At 60.3% G+C, this 17415-nt stretch overlaps 1 protein-coding gene across 2 annotated transcripts; it reads left to right on the plus strand.

Annotated features, from left to right (window-relative positions):
* Positions 1–301: 301 nt before the first annotated feature.
* Positions 302–15260, plus strand: LOC104141739 (neuritin). Of its 2 annotated transcripts, XR_011135237.1 has the most exons (5): positions 302–1111; positions 8730–8877; positions 12581–12817; positions 14289–14519; positions 14616–15260. XR_011135237.1 is itself a non-coding variant. In XM_068912045.1 (3 exons), the coding sequence occupies exons 1-3, from the start codon at positions 922–924 to the stop codon at positions 12804–12806; spliced, it is 564 nt and encodes a 187-aa protein (XP_068768146.1). In that variant the 5' UTR covers positions 302–921; the 3' UTR covers positions 12807–13626. The 2 variants fall into 2 exon arrangements, 1 of the variants encoding a protein (XP_068768146.1); XM_068912045.1 differs by lacking the exons at positions 14289–14519; positions 14616–15260 and having other exon boundaries at positions 12581–13626.
* Positions 15261–17415: the final 2155 nt, after the last annotated feature.

Below are 17415 nucleotides of genomic sequence, written 5' to 3' on the forward strand. Positions count from 1 at the left end.
AGCGGGGGCGGCTGTGCCCGGGTGCCCTGCCGACGGCGACAGAGAAGACAAACTGGGGCCCCTGCGTCCTTCTCCAGGTGGGCAGAGAGGAGCAGGGCTGGCGTGGGCCTCGGCGGCCAGGAGCGGCCCAGGGTGCAGGCACGGTCCGCGGAGCGGGGCAACAGCTCTGGAGCAGCCGGGTGCCCCCAGCCCCGGGGAGCAGAGGAGGAGGAAGCGACGGCTGCTCCTGGCCGCCGTGGGAGGGCAGCCGAAGCGCCTGTCGCGGGGCCCGGCTGGCCCTGGAGGGCTGCCAGCGCCGAGCTGTTCGTCTGGCTTTCCAAACTGCAGCCGCAGTTTCCACCTCCCCACGCGTCTTTCACCTCCCGTTCCCCTGGGCCGGCGGAGGAAGCGCCTTTGCGGCAGCCCCCCGCCACGGCCCCGGCTGCCCCGGGCGCTGCCGCGGCTCCGGCTGCTCCCCGCGCCGGGAAACCCCGCTGGCTCGTGTGGGTAAGCAGAGCCCTGCCGCTATACGTGCATTTCTTTCCCCCACATCAGCTTTAAAATTCAGGCAGCTGTGAGAGAAACGCAACCGGAGCCAGCCCCAAACGGGTGCCATCTCGGAGGCAGCCGAGCCCGCGGGCGTCTGGGGCTGCACGCAGGGCGGCTGCTGCGGCCTGGGCGCCCGTCCAAGCCCCTGCAGCCGCTCCGAGCCGTCGCAGAGCAAGTTCAGCCAAGAGTCAGGGCGACGGCAGAGCTGGGACCTGGGGCAGGACAGGGTCTCCCCGCCGCGGCGCCTGGTCCCTCCCCGCTAACCCTCTGGCTAGAGCCCCGTTGTGCAGCGCTCGGCCGTGCCAGCGGTCTGCAGGCAGCCCCGAGCCTCGCTGCCCGCCCGCGCTGCCCGTGAGCCTGCCGAGGGCACAGCCAAGGCTGAGGAAACCCGTCATGGCACGAGCGCCCTTTCCCGCACCCCGCGCCCGGTCGGAGCAGCCCTCCCGGGAGGCAGCATCCAGGCCACCTGCGGATGGCCGCCACCAAGCCGTCCCGCTCGGAGCGACAGCCGGCGGAGGACAAAACCCCCTTCCCCAGCTTGCCCAGACCAGCAGCAGCTCGGCTTTGGAGGTGCCAGGTGGAGGTGAGGAACCGGAGCCCATCGTCGGGGCGCCCACGGCTCGGAGGGGGGCGGCAGGGCCGGCTCCTCTGGCCGCAGCAGAGCCCTTCCCGCCGGCCCGGCCCCGGCGCGGGATGCTTTGCGGGACGCTTCCCCTGGCCAAAGCCTGCGGCAGGGAGGGTCGCGCCGGGCAAGGAGGGGGCGAGGGGCGCAGCCTTACCTGCTCGGCGTGCCGGGGGGGCTGGGGACGGGCCGCGGAGCCGGGGGGGCGCGCGAGCTCGCCTCGTCTCCCGCGCCGCCCCGGAGGCGCCGGGCGCCGGGCGCCGGCAGGGAGGTGAGCGCGCGGGGCCGCGTGGGAGGCTGCCTCGCACACGCGCTCGCGCCGCCTCCTTTCGAAGCAGCCGGAGGAGAAGACGTGGGAGCCCTTCCAAACACGCGCCGGGCATGGGTGCCCCGGGAGACCCGAGCCTCGGCCCCGGCGCAGGAGGAGGGAGGCGGCGGGTCCGGGGCCACGGGCCGCTTGGGAAGCCGGGGAGCGGGGGCGGCAGGCTGCAGCCCTGGCCTCGGTGACCCCGGCAGCGCTGGCGTGCAGGATGCAGGCGTCCCGCAGAGCCGTCGGCACCGGCCCGGAGCTGTGCCCAGCCCCGCGGCCGTGTCCCCGAGCTCACCCGCCAGGGAAAGCGGGAGGAGGAGAACCGCCGAAACAGCCTCCTCCAGCCCCTGACATTTAAGCCCCGCTCTCCGTCTCCGTTTCTGTGGTTAAACGCGGCCGGGTGCAAACGCCTTCCCCGGCCTGCCGGAGCGCTGCTCACAGTCATCTCGGTACCGAGAGCGGGAGCTGGTGGCGGGGAAGCGCGCTCAGCCCGCGGCGGTGGCGCCACGCGGGACGCGTGCACGGCCACAGCAAAAGGCGAGAGGAGGCGCGAGGAGCCGGGGGTGGTGGGGGGGGACGGGGAAACGGCGGTGGGGATGCAGCAGCGCTGCCCGAGGCAAACACACGCGCACCCACGGGCTTAGTGCAGCAGCGCCGAGCTCCTTTAGACCGTACCCAGATTAGGCAGCCGTCCGCGGGCTGGTCTGCGCCCGTCGTCCGGCATCTCCTCCCGCGCAGGAGCGATGGGGCTGCGGGTGCCGGGTGCTGGCCCGGCCGCGTCGACGCTGCGCATTGGCCGGGGTGGAAAGGCCTCTGGTGCCATGGCTCGGGCAGCGAAACCCCGCGGTGCCGAAGAGGTGCCGGGTGCGTGGGGGGGGGGGGGGGGGGGGCCCGCGCCGCCGCGCCTGCCCGAGCCAGCCCCTCGGCCTGGCTGAGAACTGGCCTCTCGTGTCACAGAGCTGTGAGGTCACAGCCCGCCGCCTCCCGAACCGGGACCCCGCCTGCCGTCCCCGCGGAGCCGTCCCTGCCGCGTTATGAAGCCCTCCCAAAAGAAGCCGGTTGCCCCTCACGAGGTAGAGCCCCCCCCCCCACCGCCGTCCGCCCCCGAGCCCGCCGCGGGGGGCTCGACCGGCCACGCGGGGACGTCCCGGGGACCGGGAGCGCGCTGGGCGCCCCGCCGGCGGGTGGCTCTCCCCACCCCGTCCCTGGCGACGCCGCGGGCCGGCGGACACCCCGGCGAGCTGGCGCGAACGAAGCGTCCCCCTCGGTCGACGTGCTGCGCCGGGGCTGCGGCATGCGGCCCCCCCCCCCCCCCCGGACCAGCCTCTCCAGGGGGACGCCCCCCGCGCCGGCCCTAACCCGGCCCCGGCCCCCCCTTCCCAGGCGGGCGACGTGGGAGCGGAGCCGTGGCTGGGCATGGAGCAGGAGAAGAGCCACATCCGGCGAGTAAGGGGCCTCCTCGGGGCTGGGGCGGGCGGGCGGCGGGCGCTGGCCTGGCCGGCGGGGGCTCGGGCGGCCGGGCGGGCGCCGAGCCACCCCTCTCCCGCCCCGCTGCCCCCGGCAGATCCTGCGGGAGCTGTCGCTCCTCAAGCTGCTGAAGCGCACCAACCGCCGCGTGGCCCGCCTGCACGCCCTGGCCGTCCGCTGCTGGAGGTCCGTCACGGCCAGGAACCCCCCCTGCCTGCCGCCCCCCGCCCCCGCCCGGTAAGGCCGGGGCTCGGCCTGGCGCCCGCCAGGGGTCGAGGGGTCGGGCCGCGAAAAGGAGAAGTCCCGAAGGCGATGCTGGGGTGGGGGAGAGCTGGAGTGGGGTGGGGGGTGGCGTGTCCCGTCCCGTCCCGTCCCTCCAGCTCGCCCTGTGCCCCATCGCCTCGCCTGCTCCGAAACGCCGGCGCAGACCCCCCCCGCCGAGTCAGGCGATGGCGACGCGCGCCAGCCGGGCAGCAGCGAGGGAGGCTGGGGGCAGCCTGGGGTGTGCTGAACGGCTCAGTGCTCTGCACGGCCGGCACCCGCGGGCACCGCGGCCTCCTCGCCCGTCCCGGCTGGCGCCGGTGCTCTCTGCCGCGCTCCCGAGCTGCTCTTTGGCCCCGTGACAAGGCTGCATCTCCCCCGGCGCCCGGACGGCTCCCCCGCCTCGGCCAGGCCCTCCCGGCAGCGTTAGGAGGGAGGCGTGCGGACACCGGCGGCTCCCAGGTCCTTTCGAGTGGCCAGGGTGGAAAAAGGGCACGTGTCTTCTTGGATTTGGGCTTAGGGAAGGCGACCTGCCGCCAGAGCCTGAGGACGCCGCCAACAGCCCCGTCGGAGACGCCGACCGCGGCGCTGCCGTCGCGACGGAGCCGGACACCGCCGCTCCGCCGGGCGACCCGCAGCCGCTCGCCGGGCGCCGGGCGGCCGAGGAGGACGAGCAGGGCTTGCTGGAGGCCCTGCCGCAGCGGGTGCACGTGCCTGCCCCCAAGGTGCTCTGCCGGCCGTCGGCCCGGCGCTGGGTCAAGCCCTGCTGCACCCGCTCCTGCAGCGACAGCCTGGAGCACGCGCTCACCGTCCGCTACCCGCAGTGAGCGTGAGTGGCCCGCCGCGGGCGGCACGGCCTCGGGGCCCCTCGTCCTCGCGGCACGGCCGCTTCCCTGGGCTCGGCGTCTGCGCCGAGCGCCCCCCCCTCCCCGGCTGGCGCTGATCCCAGCCTCACCGCGGACGGGAGGGATTTCTTAGGGCCGGGAAGCGCCAGTTTGGCCGGCCGGGGCTTCGCGCTGTCGGCAGAGTCCCGCTCTCCCCGCGCCTGCCTGCTCAGCCTCATAGGACCGTGAGAAATATAATTAGCGTCAAGACGAACTCTGACCCTAGGCTGCGGCTAAGCGGCTGCCTGCCTGCTGAGCTGCGGCCTCCGGGGCTCAGCAACCCCGCGCCTGCCCCTTCCCCCGCGTGAAACGGCCACGCGCTTGCTCTCCTTCCAGGCCGTCGGCCGTCCGGGTCTTGGTGCAGGTGAGCTTCCAGGAGGAAGATCTACAGGGTGCTACACTGAGCTGTAGCTCCGTAAATAAAGGGAATAACTGGGGTCTTTCAGACCCCAAACTCCTCTCTGCTTCCTGGCAACGTTGCATTTGGTTTGGGCAAACACGGTGTTTGCAGATGTGTGGTTTCCACCAATACTGGATTCACCAGGGATGGAGATGGCTAGAGGTTACTGGAACGGTCAGCCCTGCTGTAGGGTAAACGCACGCACAGAGAGCACCCGAAATCTCTTCACTGGACCACCACGTGACCAGGCAGCAGGAAAGGCCAAGCTTGTCCTTGTCCTGCCCTGGGGAACAGTATTCCCACGGGGTTTGGCTGGGGCCAGAATATGGTGCCTTCTAAAACCTGAGTCTGAAGAAGGCCATTTTTAGGATCTGCTGCCACAGAGGGTGGTTTTCTGGGGAGCAGGGCGGCATTTCTTCAGCCAGGCTCACAGATAAAACACCTGCTAGCTCTAGCTCACCAGCCTGGAAAGGAAGGGAAAACTCTCCCCCATCTCCCACTTAAGCAGGTCTTGGCACTGGTCACCAGCAAGGCTAATGGGCTGTAATTAATAATGAGTGCTGTAATTAACAGTAATGATATCACCAGACTGAACTATGACACGAGCGGCCCCTGAAGTGGCGCCGTCAAAGCAGCCCGGCAGCCTTCTGCTCCCGTCCCTGCCAGGGTAAAAGAAAAGTGACTCATTGGACCCAAAGGCAAGATCAGGTTGCAGAGATGCAAACTGCCGTATAGTTCCCCAAAGGATATCACAGCAATGGAAATTGCTGGTGCCTGGATCAGTGGAGGAAGTGTTATAGCTGTAGGTGATAACATTTAAGGCTTTGAACCTACACATACTTGGGTCTGTGCTTAACATTATGCATTGATTTATCCCGTGAATTCAAAGTGCAACGCCGCTGCACAGAGATAGCACGTCCATAGCCCCGGCTCTCCAGGGACGGAGCATTGCAGGCCCCCGGGAGCGACACCTGGACTGGAGGAGAGCGCTGAAAGCTCTCCTTTCTGTATCAAAGAAATACAAGGCGATAAGAGAGAATAATCCCGAAGCGATCCTTGCTCTGCCCCGCGTTCCTGCTGCTGCCGGGGGGGCGTGGGGCAGTCACTGCGGTCCGGGGCGCGATGCAGCGAGCGTGATGCGGGGGCTTCGTGCCCAGCACTGGCTTTCGGGTACCCTGCGCAGCCGGCCGAGGCCAGTCCAGCAGATGGCACTCGGACCACGCTGTTAGGGACTCGCAGGAAGGGACGGGCTCCACCACTGTGGGAATCATGGAAAGGGACAGGCGGGCTATGGCCGTGGGGTGCCCCCTCCCAGCAAAGCCCGCGCCGGGGCTGCTCTTCTCCTGCCCCCCCAGCTCGAGGGCAGCTTCGGGGCTGGACTACGACCCCGCAGTCTCATGGCTCCTCAGCAGCTCTGCGTGCCAAATGTTGCTCTCCCTCTCCTGCCCTTGGTGTTGCTGCCCCAGTTTTGGAGCTCTGGAGGTGCTCCTGCGCGGAGGGGGCCTCTCCCCGCTGCAGCAGCCTGGGGGGCGCTGGGCCACCCTTCGGACCTGTTGGCTCCCTCGGACATGTTTCTCTCTCTGCTGTTTGGGGTGTTTTTTCCCTGGCCAGTAAAGGACCCCAAATTACTGTCACCCCCTGCAGCAATAGGGATCAGGGCTGGGCGATTCCCTGACACAAGACTGTTGTTTCCTCCGAGTCACCCCAGGAGAGGACCGAACTATTTATATGGGGCAAATGGGAGGCAAAGGGGTTGCCTGTTCACAGGGCCGGCATAGTCAGGCCTGCCCTTCCCACAGCCTTTGCCAAAGTTTTGGAGTAAGCCTTCCTCTAGGAAGAAAATAAAACTTCCATGTCCCACCAGCAATCCAGAACTGGAGGTTTTTTATTTCTAAAAAAGTTGGGAGAGACAAAGGAAGCAAGTGCTTTCCAGGCAGAGATGTGGGATTTACCTGTACCAGTACACCAATGTTTCTCCAGCGCCAGATCCATACAGACACCCTCCCCTGCTCGGGGAGCGCTTTTGGGCACCTGCCCCATGCCCAGCCCCTGCACCCGCCGGTCCCTGCACCAGCCTGCTCCCTGCACCCCACTCCGCAGCTGTGTGGGGTACAAGCGTGCTGGGTGCCCCCGCGATGATGCCTTGGTGTCACCAGGAGCTGAGACTCTCAGTGTTGTCACAGCAGTGAGAGATTTGCACTGTAGCGACTCCTGGGGTAGTTAGAGGGGACGCTGCCGCAGTACGTCTGCACACAGACGGGAGCGCAATCGGTGGCCCCAATAGCCCACAGGGGAGCATGGGACAGGGGACAGCACTGGCCTGGAGGTGGCCAGCACTGCTGTCTTGCTTGCGTAAGGTGGCATGTTTCATAGGGGTGACTAGGTGGCCAGCACGCTCACGGCTGGAGGCCACTTTCTGGCCCAGCGTTAGACAGGGCAGAGCTGGAGGCCACAGGAAGACTGGGGGAAGGGATGCCCCCAGAGATGGGGTGAAGCCCTGTGATCCCCCCAGCAGGGTGTAGGGACAGAAACCCCGAGGCTCTGCCAGCCCCACTGCTCAGGGACAGCCTTTCCCCAGGGCTGCGGGTGCTGGAGGGCCCATGGGAGCTGTGGGTGTCAGTGGAGGGGCATGATGGGGTCTGCAGGGGCAGGGTGTGGGGAAGCCGTGGGTGCTGGTGGAAGGGTGCAATGGGGTCCTTGGGTGCAGGATCAGGAGGTGCAGGGGCCAGGAAGCTGTGGGTGCTGGCAGAGGGGTGCAACAGGGTCTGGGGGTGTGAGACCAGGGAGCTATGGATGCTGGTGGAGGGGCATGATGGGGCCTGTGGGTGTAGGGAGCCACGGGTGCTGGTGGAGGTATGCAGTGGGGTCTGGGGGTGCAGGGTGTAGGAGCGGGGAGCTGGGGGTGCTGGCAGAGGGGTGCAATGGGATGCAGGGTGCAGGCAGCCATGGGTGCTGGTGCAGGTATGCAGTGGGGTCCAGAGGTGCAGAGTGAGGGAGCGGGGAGCCGGGGGATGCTGGCGGAGGGGCGCGCTGGTGCCCGGGGCTGCCGCGGCGGTGCCCGGCTGTCCCCCGGTGCTCCGGGGCGCTCGTTAGCCGCGGCCAAGCGCACTAATTAATTAGCCGCGGCCAAAGCGGCTAATTAGCGGCGGCGGGGGGCCGGACGCCCTCGCCGCGGAGGCGGGCCGGGGCAGCTGGGCAGGGGGCCGGGGGCAGCGGAGCCGGAGCCGGAGCCGGCGCGGCGGCAGGATGGGGCGGCGGCGGGGTCCGGCCGCAGCCGCGCTGCTCCTCCTCGCCCTGGGTGAGGCCGCGGGGCCCTGCCGGGCTGGGGCGGGGGCTGGGGGGTGCTGCAGCTCCTGCTGCTACTGCTGCCACTGCTGCCCGCGCTGGGGTTTGGGGTGCCCGGGCTGGAGGTGCACTGTCCAGGCTGGGGTCTGGGTGCTCAGGCTGAAGTTTGGGTGTTCAGGCTGGGGTGTGGGATGCCCAGGCTGGAAGGATGCTACTTAGAGCACGGTTTGGGGTGCCCGGGCTGGGTATTGGGGTGCCCATGCTAGGGGACACTGGCTGGACTGGGGTTTGGGGAGCTCGGGCTGGGGGGAGGAAGGCACTGCTTGGGTTGAGGTTTGGGGTATATGGGTCTTCCAGGCTGGGGTTTGGGTGGCCAGACTGGAGTTTGGGGTGTCCAGGCTGGAGGTGTGCTGTTCGGACTGAGGTTTTGGGTGTTTAGGCTGGCACTTCCAGGATGTCCAGGCTGAAGAGAAACTACCCAGACCAGGCTTTGGGGTGCCCAGGCAAGGCTGTGAGGTGCCCATGCTAGGGGACACTGCTTGGGCTGAGATTTGGGTGTTCAGGCTGGGGGCACCTCTGAAGATCCCCTCCCTCTTCCCTGTGTCCTTGTCATGTCTGTCACCTGCCAGTGATGGGCCAGCTGAGCCTCCGGTCCCACTGTGTCCTCTGTCCTGGGGTGGGTGCTGGGCCCAGGGGGAGCCAGGGCAGGCTGGAGCAGGGTGCCCCTTCCATCCCCAGCCCTCGCGGAGTGACGGGTTCAGGCTCTCTGCAAACGCAGGCAGGACTGGGCATGGGTGCATGGTGGCATGTGGATTGTGCCCATCCTGTGGTGATGGGACAGCTCACTGGGCCTTGGTGGCACGGGCCCTGTCTTGCCCCAGGGCTGGCTATGTCACCCCAGGGAGGAGGAGGAGGTGGGCTCCCGTCTCCAAAAGTTTCCGTGCTGACATCCGCCTCCTTGGCATCTGGCAGGGCACCTGGCCGGGCTGCTGGCTTCGGCCACGACGTGTGGGAACGTCTACCAAGGCTTCTCCGACTGCGTCTTAAAGCTGGGGGAAAACATGGCCAAGTACGAGGAGGTGGACAGCCTTGAGCTGCAGGGATCGCGCCGAGTCTGCGGGTGAGTGCAGCGCCCGCGCACGTCCTGGCTGCAGGATGGGTCCTCGCAGCGGGCTGGTGGGATGGGGACGTCTCGTGGAGCGGGGAGCCCCCACCCCTCGTGGGCTCACAGCCGGACGCGAGAGAGGTTACAGCCTGCAACCTGCCGCTGGTTAATATTGCAGCCTAAAAACAGGCTCCCCCTCTCCCCTCCTACCAAAACCCCTCTTGGTTCAGCCTTGAATTGGCCCCTTGGCACTTTGTGAGTTTGTCGTAGGTGCCCCGAGATGGCAGCAGGGGAGCGTTGGGGCTGGGGGGCATCAACTCTGGCAGAACCACCGCAGCGGCAGAGGTTAAAGGGAGACAGAGGAAAGGGTGGTGGCAGGCTGCGCCCGGGGAACGGTCTGAGCAGCAGCGGCAAAGCAGGGGCGGGTGGAGGGAGGAAACGAAGTGTGCAGAGGTAAACGGAGGTGGCCGGCAGCTCTGAGCATCCCCAGCAACGAACTGCCGGGAGTGAAAAGGCCAGTGGAGGCGTAAGGAAACGCAGGCAGCAATGGGGGGTGGGGGGGGACCGAGCTGCGCTGGGGAGGTGTGAAAGCGCTGGGACGTGCTCAGCGGTGGCAGCACCGCTGGCCGGCATCTGTCGGGGTGAGATGTGGCAACGGCCAGCTGGGGAGGACCCCTCGCTGGGCGGCTCCGGGTGCTGCCGGGTGGGCTGGCTGCTGGGGCCAGCGCCGCTGGACGGGCGCCTGTGCGAGGCTCGCTGTGGCCGGAGGAAAAAAGATGACGATGTCGCAGTTTCCTGCCAGGCGACGTTTCTGAATGATTGGCCTTTAACCGTTCACCTGCTCTGCTGCAGATCCCACCGCCCATGATGCGTGCCCGTGCCCTGCTCCCCCCGCTGGGAGCGGGAACGTGGCCCGGTGGGGCGCGCGGTGGCCTTGCCAGGGAGCCGGCTGCAGAATGGGCAGCGACCCCTTGCCCGGGAGAAGCCGTTTGATGGCAGCCTGTCTGCCTGAGCAGATGGAGGCTGTGGAGGGTGAAATACTTCCCCCCCCCTCCCCAAACCTGCCTCTGCCTGAAGACACGGTCGGCTTTAACCCTTGCCTGGTAGAGACACCTCCTCCCCATGGCCACGGTGGCAGCTCCGCAGCAAACGTGCGAGTGACCTTGGTTGGCGCCAGCTCTTTGCGTTATCTCTGCCCCAGTGGCTCCGTTTAATGAGCTCGCTCGCAGCCGGCATTGGGACGTGAGCCCCGGCAGGGGGGCTGCGTGGCTGCGCCTCGGGCCGGCGTTTGGGGTGGGGGGGGCATTTCCAGCACAGGGCACCTGGGCAAAAATAAGCCGCCCCCTTCCCGTAAGTGGGATCTGTGCTTGGACGTGTGCCTGGTGGCCCTCGGCAGAGGGGACCTGGTAAGGTGGCACAATAGCTGCTCTTCAGTTGGATACACAGGTCCCCGGCTCGTGGCCTGGAGCTGCTCCTTACCTGGGGAGGGGTAAAGCTGAGGCGCAGGGGACAGCGGGGCGCTGTCTCGGGGCGCAAGTTGCTCGGCGCTGTTGCCTGCAGGCTGGCCAAGGCTGGGGACCGCTGGCCAGGACCCTGAGGAGATGGTGCTCGGGGCTGGTGCCAGCCCCCAGCCGCGGGCTGGGGCGGAGGGTGCCAGGACGCGCGGTGCTGAGCGGTGCTGCACGCCGGGCTGCCCCGCTGCGCTCGGAAGAAGCTACAGTACCAAATGCTTTGGCGCAGCTCTTGCCGATGGAAAGATGCTCTGCTGGAAGGAAGGCCAGCAGCAAGCACGGCTTCGGGCCTTACCTGTCCCTTAGGAGAAATAACTGTTTTGGAGAGAAACCTCAACTTCCAACAGCGCTAACCCTGCCAGCAAAGCGGCACTGAAGTTTTGACTGCAGATGCTGAACATCTGCCCTGGGCATGACTTCCTTCGCCAGCAAACTGGATTTGGGAGCCACCTGGCCTGCCGCTCCGGAGGAGAGAACGGTCCATGGCCTTTGCGCTCCAAGATACTTGGGCACTAGGAGGGACCTTACCTGCGAGTTAAGCCCTGTGGGGACATACGGACATGCTAGAGCAGGCATGCTGCTTCCTAGCAAGTTGGTCCCCTTCCCACCCTAGTGCAGTAATTACCGTAGCCTTTGGCATAGCCTGATACAGAGTCCGATGCTCCAGTATCTTCAGATATTTAGCAAACAGGAGAATAAGGTGGGAGTGCCTGTTCTCGGGGCTGTTGTTTGCTCCAGCTCTGCATGGCACTGACCCAAGCATAGCTTTCGTGTGCCCTGGAAGGTGAAGGAGAGAGTACCACTCCACAGTGGATGTGGCTGGCTCAAACGGGACTGGTGGGTGGATGGCAGCAGGGTGGTGGACACGGCTTCACCTGGTCCGTGCTCTCCTCGCTCCTGGGCTGCTGGAGTCTCCCTGTCCCTCAGCATGGCAGCAGCCCGGGGACCGGAGCTGTCCCTGGGCCCCTCTGCGGGGACAGCTGTGTTGCCAGCCCTCTGCAGCTGCCCTTGCTCATCCTGGCACCTGTGGTCCTCAGCAAGGGCCTCCGACCAGGGAACTCACTTGAAACTGCTCAAAAATAGCTTCAAAGCCAACTTGCTTGCTTATCAAAGGTAAGAAAGCAGTTCAGGAAAGGGATAAAGGTCTGGATGCTTGGCTAAAAGCACAGCCTGTCTGGATAAAACCTTTTTTCTCCTTTTTCAGCGTGGAGTCAGTCCTACATGGCCCTGGCCTGAGGGTGACAGAAAAGGTGGGCAGCATCCAACAGACCCCTTGTAGGAAGGTCTTCCTGGAGACTGCAGTTTTCAGCCTTGTTCCTGCAGGGATTTGTACCCCTCTCTGTGGGGGGTGGAAATCAGCTTGCTGGTCCCAAGGGAGGCAGACAAGGGTGTCTTCAGTTACCGGCTTCCCCGTTTGTTTCGGGAGGACCCCAGTATTATCTTTGCCTTATTTTGCAATTGTTTCATGCACTCCCAAAGAGCCTGTTTCTGTTTCACTGCTTCTACTCGGATAATATCCAGCAGATAAATGGAGATTTGGCTAACGAGAACGTGCTGAAAAACTCCCCCAGCCTCTCCGGACCTCTTGGTTATAAAACCGCGGGAGCCTGCAGGAACCGTTGTCCTTCCCCTTGCTTTGTGCTTGTGTTCTGCCCTGGGCTCAGCTTGCGGGAAGCCTCTCAGCGAAGCGCGTTGAGCTTTTGTTCCCAGCCTGTTCTAGGTGCTCAGAGGTCTTGATGACCATTTCTTGATGAAAAAATAATAGATTTTATTGACTCCCTAAAAATAATCATTAAAAAAACTGTCAAGTCATTTCAGTGTCTTTTAAGGTTTGGAGTTTTAGCCAAGGTGCTCTAAGAGACCACTAAGGAGATGAGCGACAGGAGAGCGGGGAAGGAGGAAACTGAGCCAAAGGCTGTGGGATCAGCTTCCTCGCATGGCTCCGGTGCGGGGAGTTGGGCTGCGCCGGCCCCAAGGTGAGACAGGGAGTCCCAGCGTCGTCCTCGGGAGGCTGGCTGCGGGCCAGGGCCGTGGACTGGCCGCGCTTTCATCTGCTGCCTTGTAGCCGTGGCCAGACACCTTGCCCAAAATGCCAAGGTTGGGGCACCGTGACGGGCCGCTCTGGGGGCCGGGAAGGCTGCCCCCAGCACCTGCGTGTTGCCCTACTGCGAAGGGGCTGAGGGGCGCGTTGTCTCTCTTGGCTGCAGGTACTGGGACGAATTCCACGCGTGCGCCCTGACGGCGCTCTGGGAGTGCCAGAAGGAAGCTGCGGCCGTCTGGGAGATGCTGAAAAGAGAGTCTCGAAAGATCAAATTTCCAGGCAGCTTATTTGAGCTCTGCAGCCCCGGCGCAGCCCAGAGCTTTGCCTGCACGCGCGTTCCACACGTTTCCATCCTCGGGATCCCTCTCATGGTCACTTGGCTGAACTTATAAGCAGCAGCTCTGTAAGTATCACAACCAAGAGGTGGTGGCGGTGGCATGTGTCACCACCTTTGTGATCACGCGTTCGTGTTTCCAAACCTTTGAGGAAGATGGTGTGCAGAGCCCAGGGAACACCTGGCTCTGCCCCATGCCTATGAAACTCGAAAGACCTCGGCAGGATCTCCTGGGCTTTGCTGTTTCTCTGGAATTTGGGATAATGCTTGCCCCCTTCCGCCTCAAGGTGCAGGCACAGCGCTGGCGTGTTTGGGGGCTGTAGACGTGGGGCAGAGATTTGAGGAAAAAATTGGAAATCAGTCCTGAGCACTGGACTCTTTTGCGCTCTTCTTTGTGTATCGGAAGGAAGCTGCTTTATTTAGCTGCCTGTTTCCACCAGATCAAGTCTTCAGGTCTTTGATTTGGGCACTGAAAACAAGATGGGAGCTTTTACCAGTGATATTTGTGAGGTGCAAGGGAAGGTGTATACCCTATCAGAGGCAGAAAGGAGTCCTTGCTGGTTGGGTACTGGCCTTTGCTCTTTGATGTGGTGAAAACCCCCACTGAAGAACAATCACGGGTGCATGACTTCTCTTGCATAAATCTGCATTCCTGAGTAACTCTTGTGTTATGTGTAAATCCCTTTCCTAAGGAAACAGAGGACAAAAATATTAGGGGAGAGAGGGAGTGTCAAGTTAGCACAAAAAAGGCTTTACAGTAACTCTTTTGCTTTAAAGTTTTTCCCCCCGAAGTACCTGTAAGCACCTCTGTGAGTGACTGTGTAATTCCAGAGTATTAAAACTTGTTGTAGAGCCTGCATCTGTCCAGGTAGAAATCACTTGTCCTGCCTCTTCTTTGACAGCACCAGCTCTTCATGCCTTCCTTTGCAGCTCAGAGCACTGTTGGTTTTACAGCTTCAACACAAGCATAAAAATATTTGCAGTAGAGATGCTTGCCAGTGATTTCTGGGTACACTGGAAAAAATCAACAGCAGCATTGAGCAGGACCAGGCAGTTAGTTTAAGGGTGCTAATGAACCTCTATGCCCTGCCTTACTGAGCAGGGCAGGACCATAGGAGCCAAGAAGAACCAGCATAGGCCTGTAATCTGCTCCTGCGAGGGTCTCGGGCAACTATTCTAAGAGAACTACAGTGTCCCCCACTTGGGGTTTCTCCTGCTGCCAGGGTGTTATCCATTACATATTGCAACTCTCACATGGGGAAGGAGCTGTTTGTTTGTTCATAATGTTATAAATCAGGGCTAAAAAGTTGGATGTGGCAGTGAATGCCATGTTCTACTTATGGGACAAGGCTGTGACTTCAGTGTCATTAGATTGAAATTTCTGTTTTACTAACGTTGTAGTTCTGAAAACGAAAAACCAGAGAAGAAACAGGAAGAAGAGACATTCCGAATATGACTTTCCTAAGTCTGTCACGCATCACTGGCCGATATTGCATGTTGTATGGCCGTTTGTTTTTGGCACTTGCTTTGCTTTTGGCAGAGGGAAGTGGCAGCGAACAACAACATACAGCAGAATCATGCAGAGCTCTGTAAGCTCGTGATGTCGTCTCATGGTCCCGAGAAATGGTGAACTAGGACCGTGTACTGGTGGTTTGAGCACTGCCTACGTGGGGACTGGGCACAGCACTAGATACAACTAGCAGTAAGTCAGCCTTGAGGGTCTGAAACAGTATCACCAAACCAGAGATCCCACTGGATGCTTCACAGGCAGGTGGGCCAGCTTCTCCTACAGCAAAAGATTTTTCAGTCTTTCTGCCAACAGTGCTGTTGGTGTCGTTTTAATGATAATCATGTTTCTCTCCTTCAGCATGCTCATGCCTTGCCTCTCATCTTCCCTATTGCTTACCGCTCAACTCCTGCAGCAGCAGGAGGAAATGAATAATTTGAGGCATGTTCCAAGAAATATGAAAAAGTCAGGGAGGAGCAGCTGGTGTTCAGGCAGCGCTTCACTCCGATGCAAGGCACCCAGGCTTTCTACAGATGACAATGTGTTGTGTATGTGCTCAGCATTTCTGACACAAAGCCTGATGATAAGTGGTGGAGAGGGGGTTACCCAGAGCACGGCAGAACCTGGACTGAACCACTCAACTGTCTTGTTTTTCCTTCCTATCCTGCTCCAACAGCAGAGTGATTTGATACTGATGTACAGCAATGTCATTTGATCCTGCTCCTCCACCCTCGTTATCTCAGTCTGTGCCTGTGGTCTGTAGATGAGGAAAGCTGAAGTAAGTGGGTATCACACAATCAAGGCTAGATTCTTTTGTATCCAAATCTTGCAACTGTTCTTTGTTTAGTGTAGCTGCTTAATGCCTTTAGGAAAAACAAGCAAGCACAACTCCCCCCCCCCCCCCCCCCCCCAAACTTGCCTTTCTTAGCTTGGCTTTGGATTTGTCATCTTCCTCTCTGTTAAAATTGTATACTTTTAAATAGCTTTGGGGAAGGGGATTGTAAGATCCCAGCAATCAGAGATTCCTGAGAAGCCTTCCTGCAAAACTCTGGATGAAAAAGGTTAGCTGACACTACCACTGCCTCTGTCAAGAGCAGGTGCTGGGGAAAATCTTCCTAGAAGCAAATCTCTTGACTCTATTGCATGCGGAAAAAAAGAAGATTCATTAAGAAACAAAGACCATCTGCCACTGTTCCGGTATGGAGCAGCAGAAGCTTCTAAAGCCAAGGGTGCTGCTGAAATCTGACTGAATGCATGCAAGTGAAAACTAGGTCTCAGTATGAAAATAGTGAGTTTCGGAGGTTTCTGACTCGGTATTTGTTTTTTTGTTTTTTGTTTTTAGCAGAACTTTTCTTATGACTCTAACAATTATAGTCGATTTCCTTTTTAAAAAAAAAAAAAAAAAGAAAAAAAAAAGCAGTATACAGATTCACCCCTCAAAGGCAAAGTCAGCAGACTTTAAGAACGCATTCCTAATCCTACAGTACATTTCATGCTGATGCAGTGCAGCTTGTTAAGATATCCCACAGCCTCAGTGTTAAATCCAGATTTGTCACGGATGCTTCTTGTGGCCTTGCTCTACCTGAATTGCTACAGATAGAAAGCCGAACTTCACATACATCCCCCTGGCAAGGGAGGCTGCTGAAGCAGTTAAAACGTATCCTGTGCATCCAGAAGGTAAGGGGAAAAAATGTTCCTTTGTTCATGTATTTTTACTCCCATTCTTATAGGGGAACAAAGATAGCACCTCTTTAGTATGGTCTCACAGCAACTCTGGGATCAGCTGTCCGTTCTTTCTCCTTTAACAAATGGGACTAGTGTGGCTTGCTTTCTTCTCCCTTATATTCACTGTAATCGGTCTTCTATTTCACCCTTAATCTTTAAAATCACCCCTGAAGGACAGGGGAGATAACACTGAAAGAAACTTTGGAGTATTATTCTTCTTTGAATTAAACCTGCAAATTTTCCCTGAGAAGAAATATCCGAGTTGCAGCATAATAATAGCAACAAAAACCAGAGGAGGACAAAATGGTCCTGAAACAGTTTTAAAATATGACCAATTTCAAGCCCGTGTGTGTCAGCTCCCCGGCAGAGCATGCCCTCTGCTGCGCACACTGATCCCAATCATTAACATCCCTTTTTGAAGAAGGAGATACTGGCACCTACTGGAAGACCAAACACCACTTTATATCTGGGCTGAACACATGTGAAGGAAATAGGAATAGCCATAGACATGAGACATAGAAGCAGACTTTGAATGAGGCAGAACAGGAGGGATGAACTCTCTTGCTGGATGCACAGCAGCATTAGAGGGCAAGCACTAGGAAATGACCTCTGCATGGCTGTCCAGCAAGCTTTGGCTCCTGCCCAGAAAAACTTGCATGAGCTCTTCCCTCTGAAAAAGACTGCTGCTGTACCCACAAAGGAACTAGAACTAGGCTTAAAGGGGTTTTGTCAATAAGAGGTCACAATGAAATCTCGCAGGAGAACGTAAAGAGTTTTGCCTAAAAAAAACATAACCAGCACTCCCGTCTCCTCGGCAGTACACCTGCCAGCTGTTCCAAACATCAGGATTTTGCCCTGTCGGAATTTGCAGTACCTGAATATGAAAGCAGGATTTCAAACACAGTTCCCCCAGCAACAAAAGTCAAAAGAGCAACTTCAAAGAGTCTATCGAATTCTGCATCGCAAATCATCCCACCAATTCTCAACAAACTAAACTAGCAAGTAATTTATGCAAATTAACATTAATAGATATTAACATACAAAGGAAAGCTACGGCAGCAAGATGCTCCACAGGACAAAAATCAGTGCTTAAAGCTCCCTTTGTCCTTGTTTAGACCGAACATCCCTCAGAGGAAACCACACAGAAAGCAAGTCTGCTTGTTTGGGCTGCCGGCCCTGGAAAAACTATATCTGGGTCTTGCCCTTTTATCAGTAAAGTACCTCAGGTCTGTACCTGACGACAGGCAAGGCTTACTTGAAGTGCCTCTGAACAAGGCACTATGTTTTCGAGAAACAAGCAGCAGTCTCTCAGATAATTAAACATCACCTCTTCCAGATCAGATCTGTTACCACATTTTGAAGTCTGACAGGAAGCCCCAGGCCAGTGGGAACAGCAAAGTGGTTCTATAAAAACCTCTGAAGGCTTCCCCAAGGC

This window comes from Struthio camelus, chromosome 18 (genome assembly GCF_040807025.1).
Source record: "Struthio camelus isolate bStrCam1 chromosome 18, bStrCam1.hap1, whole genome shotgun sequence".
NCBI classification, from domain to species: domain Eukaryota; kingdom Metazoa; phylum Chordata; class Aves; order Struthioniformes; family Struthionidae; genus Struthio; species Struthio camelus.

Bases quoted from the DNA above. Each gene is read 5' to 3' on its own strand.
- LOC104141739 (XM_068912045.1), top strand. From the start codon at position 922: ATGGCACGAGCGCCCTTTCCCGCACCCCGCGCCCGGTCGGAGCAGCCC. The intron at 1,112-8,729 runs GTGAGGAACCGG...GGCATCTGGCAG, and splicing joins TTTGGAGGTGCCAGGTGGAG to GGCACCTGGCCGGGCTGCTG. The intron at 8,878-12,580 runs GTGAGTGCAGCG...TCTTGGCTGCAG, and splicing joins GGATCGCGCCGAGTCTGCGG to GTACTGGGACGAATTCCACG.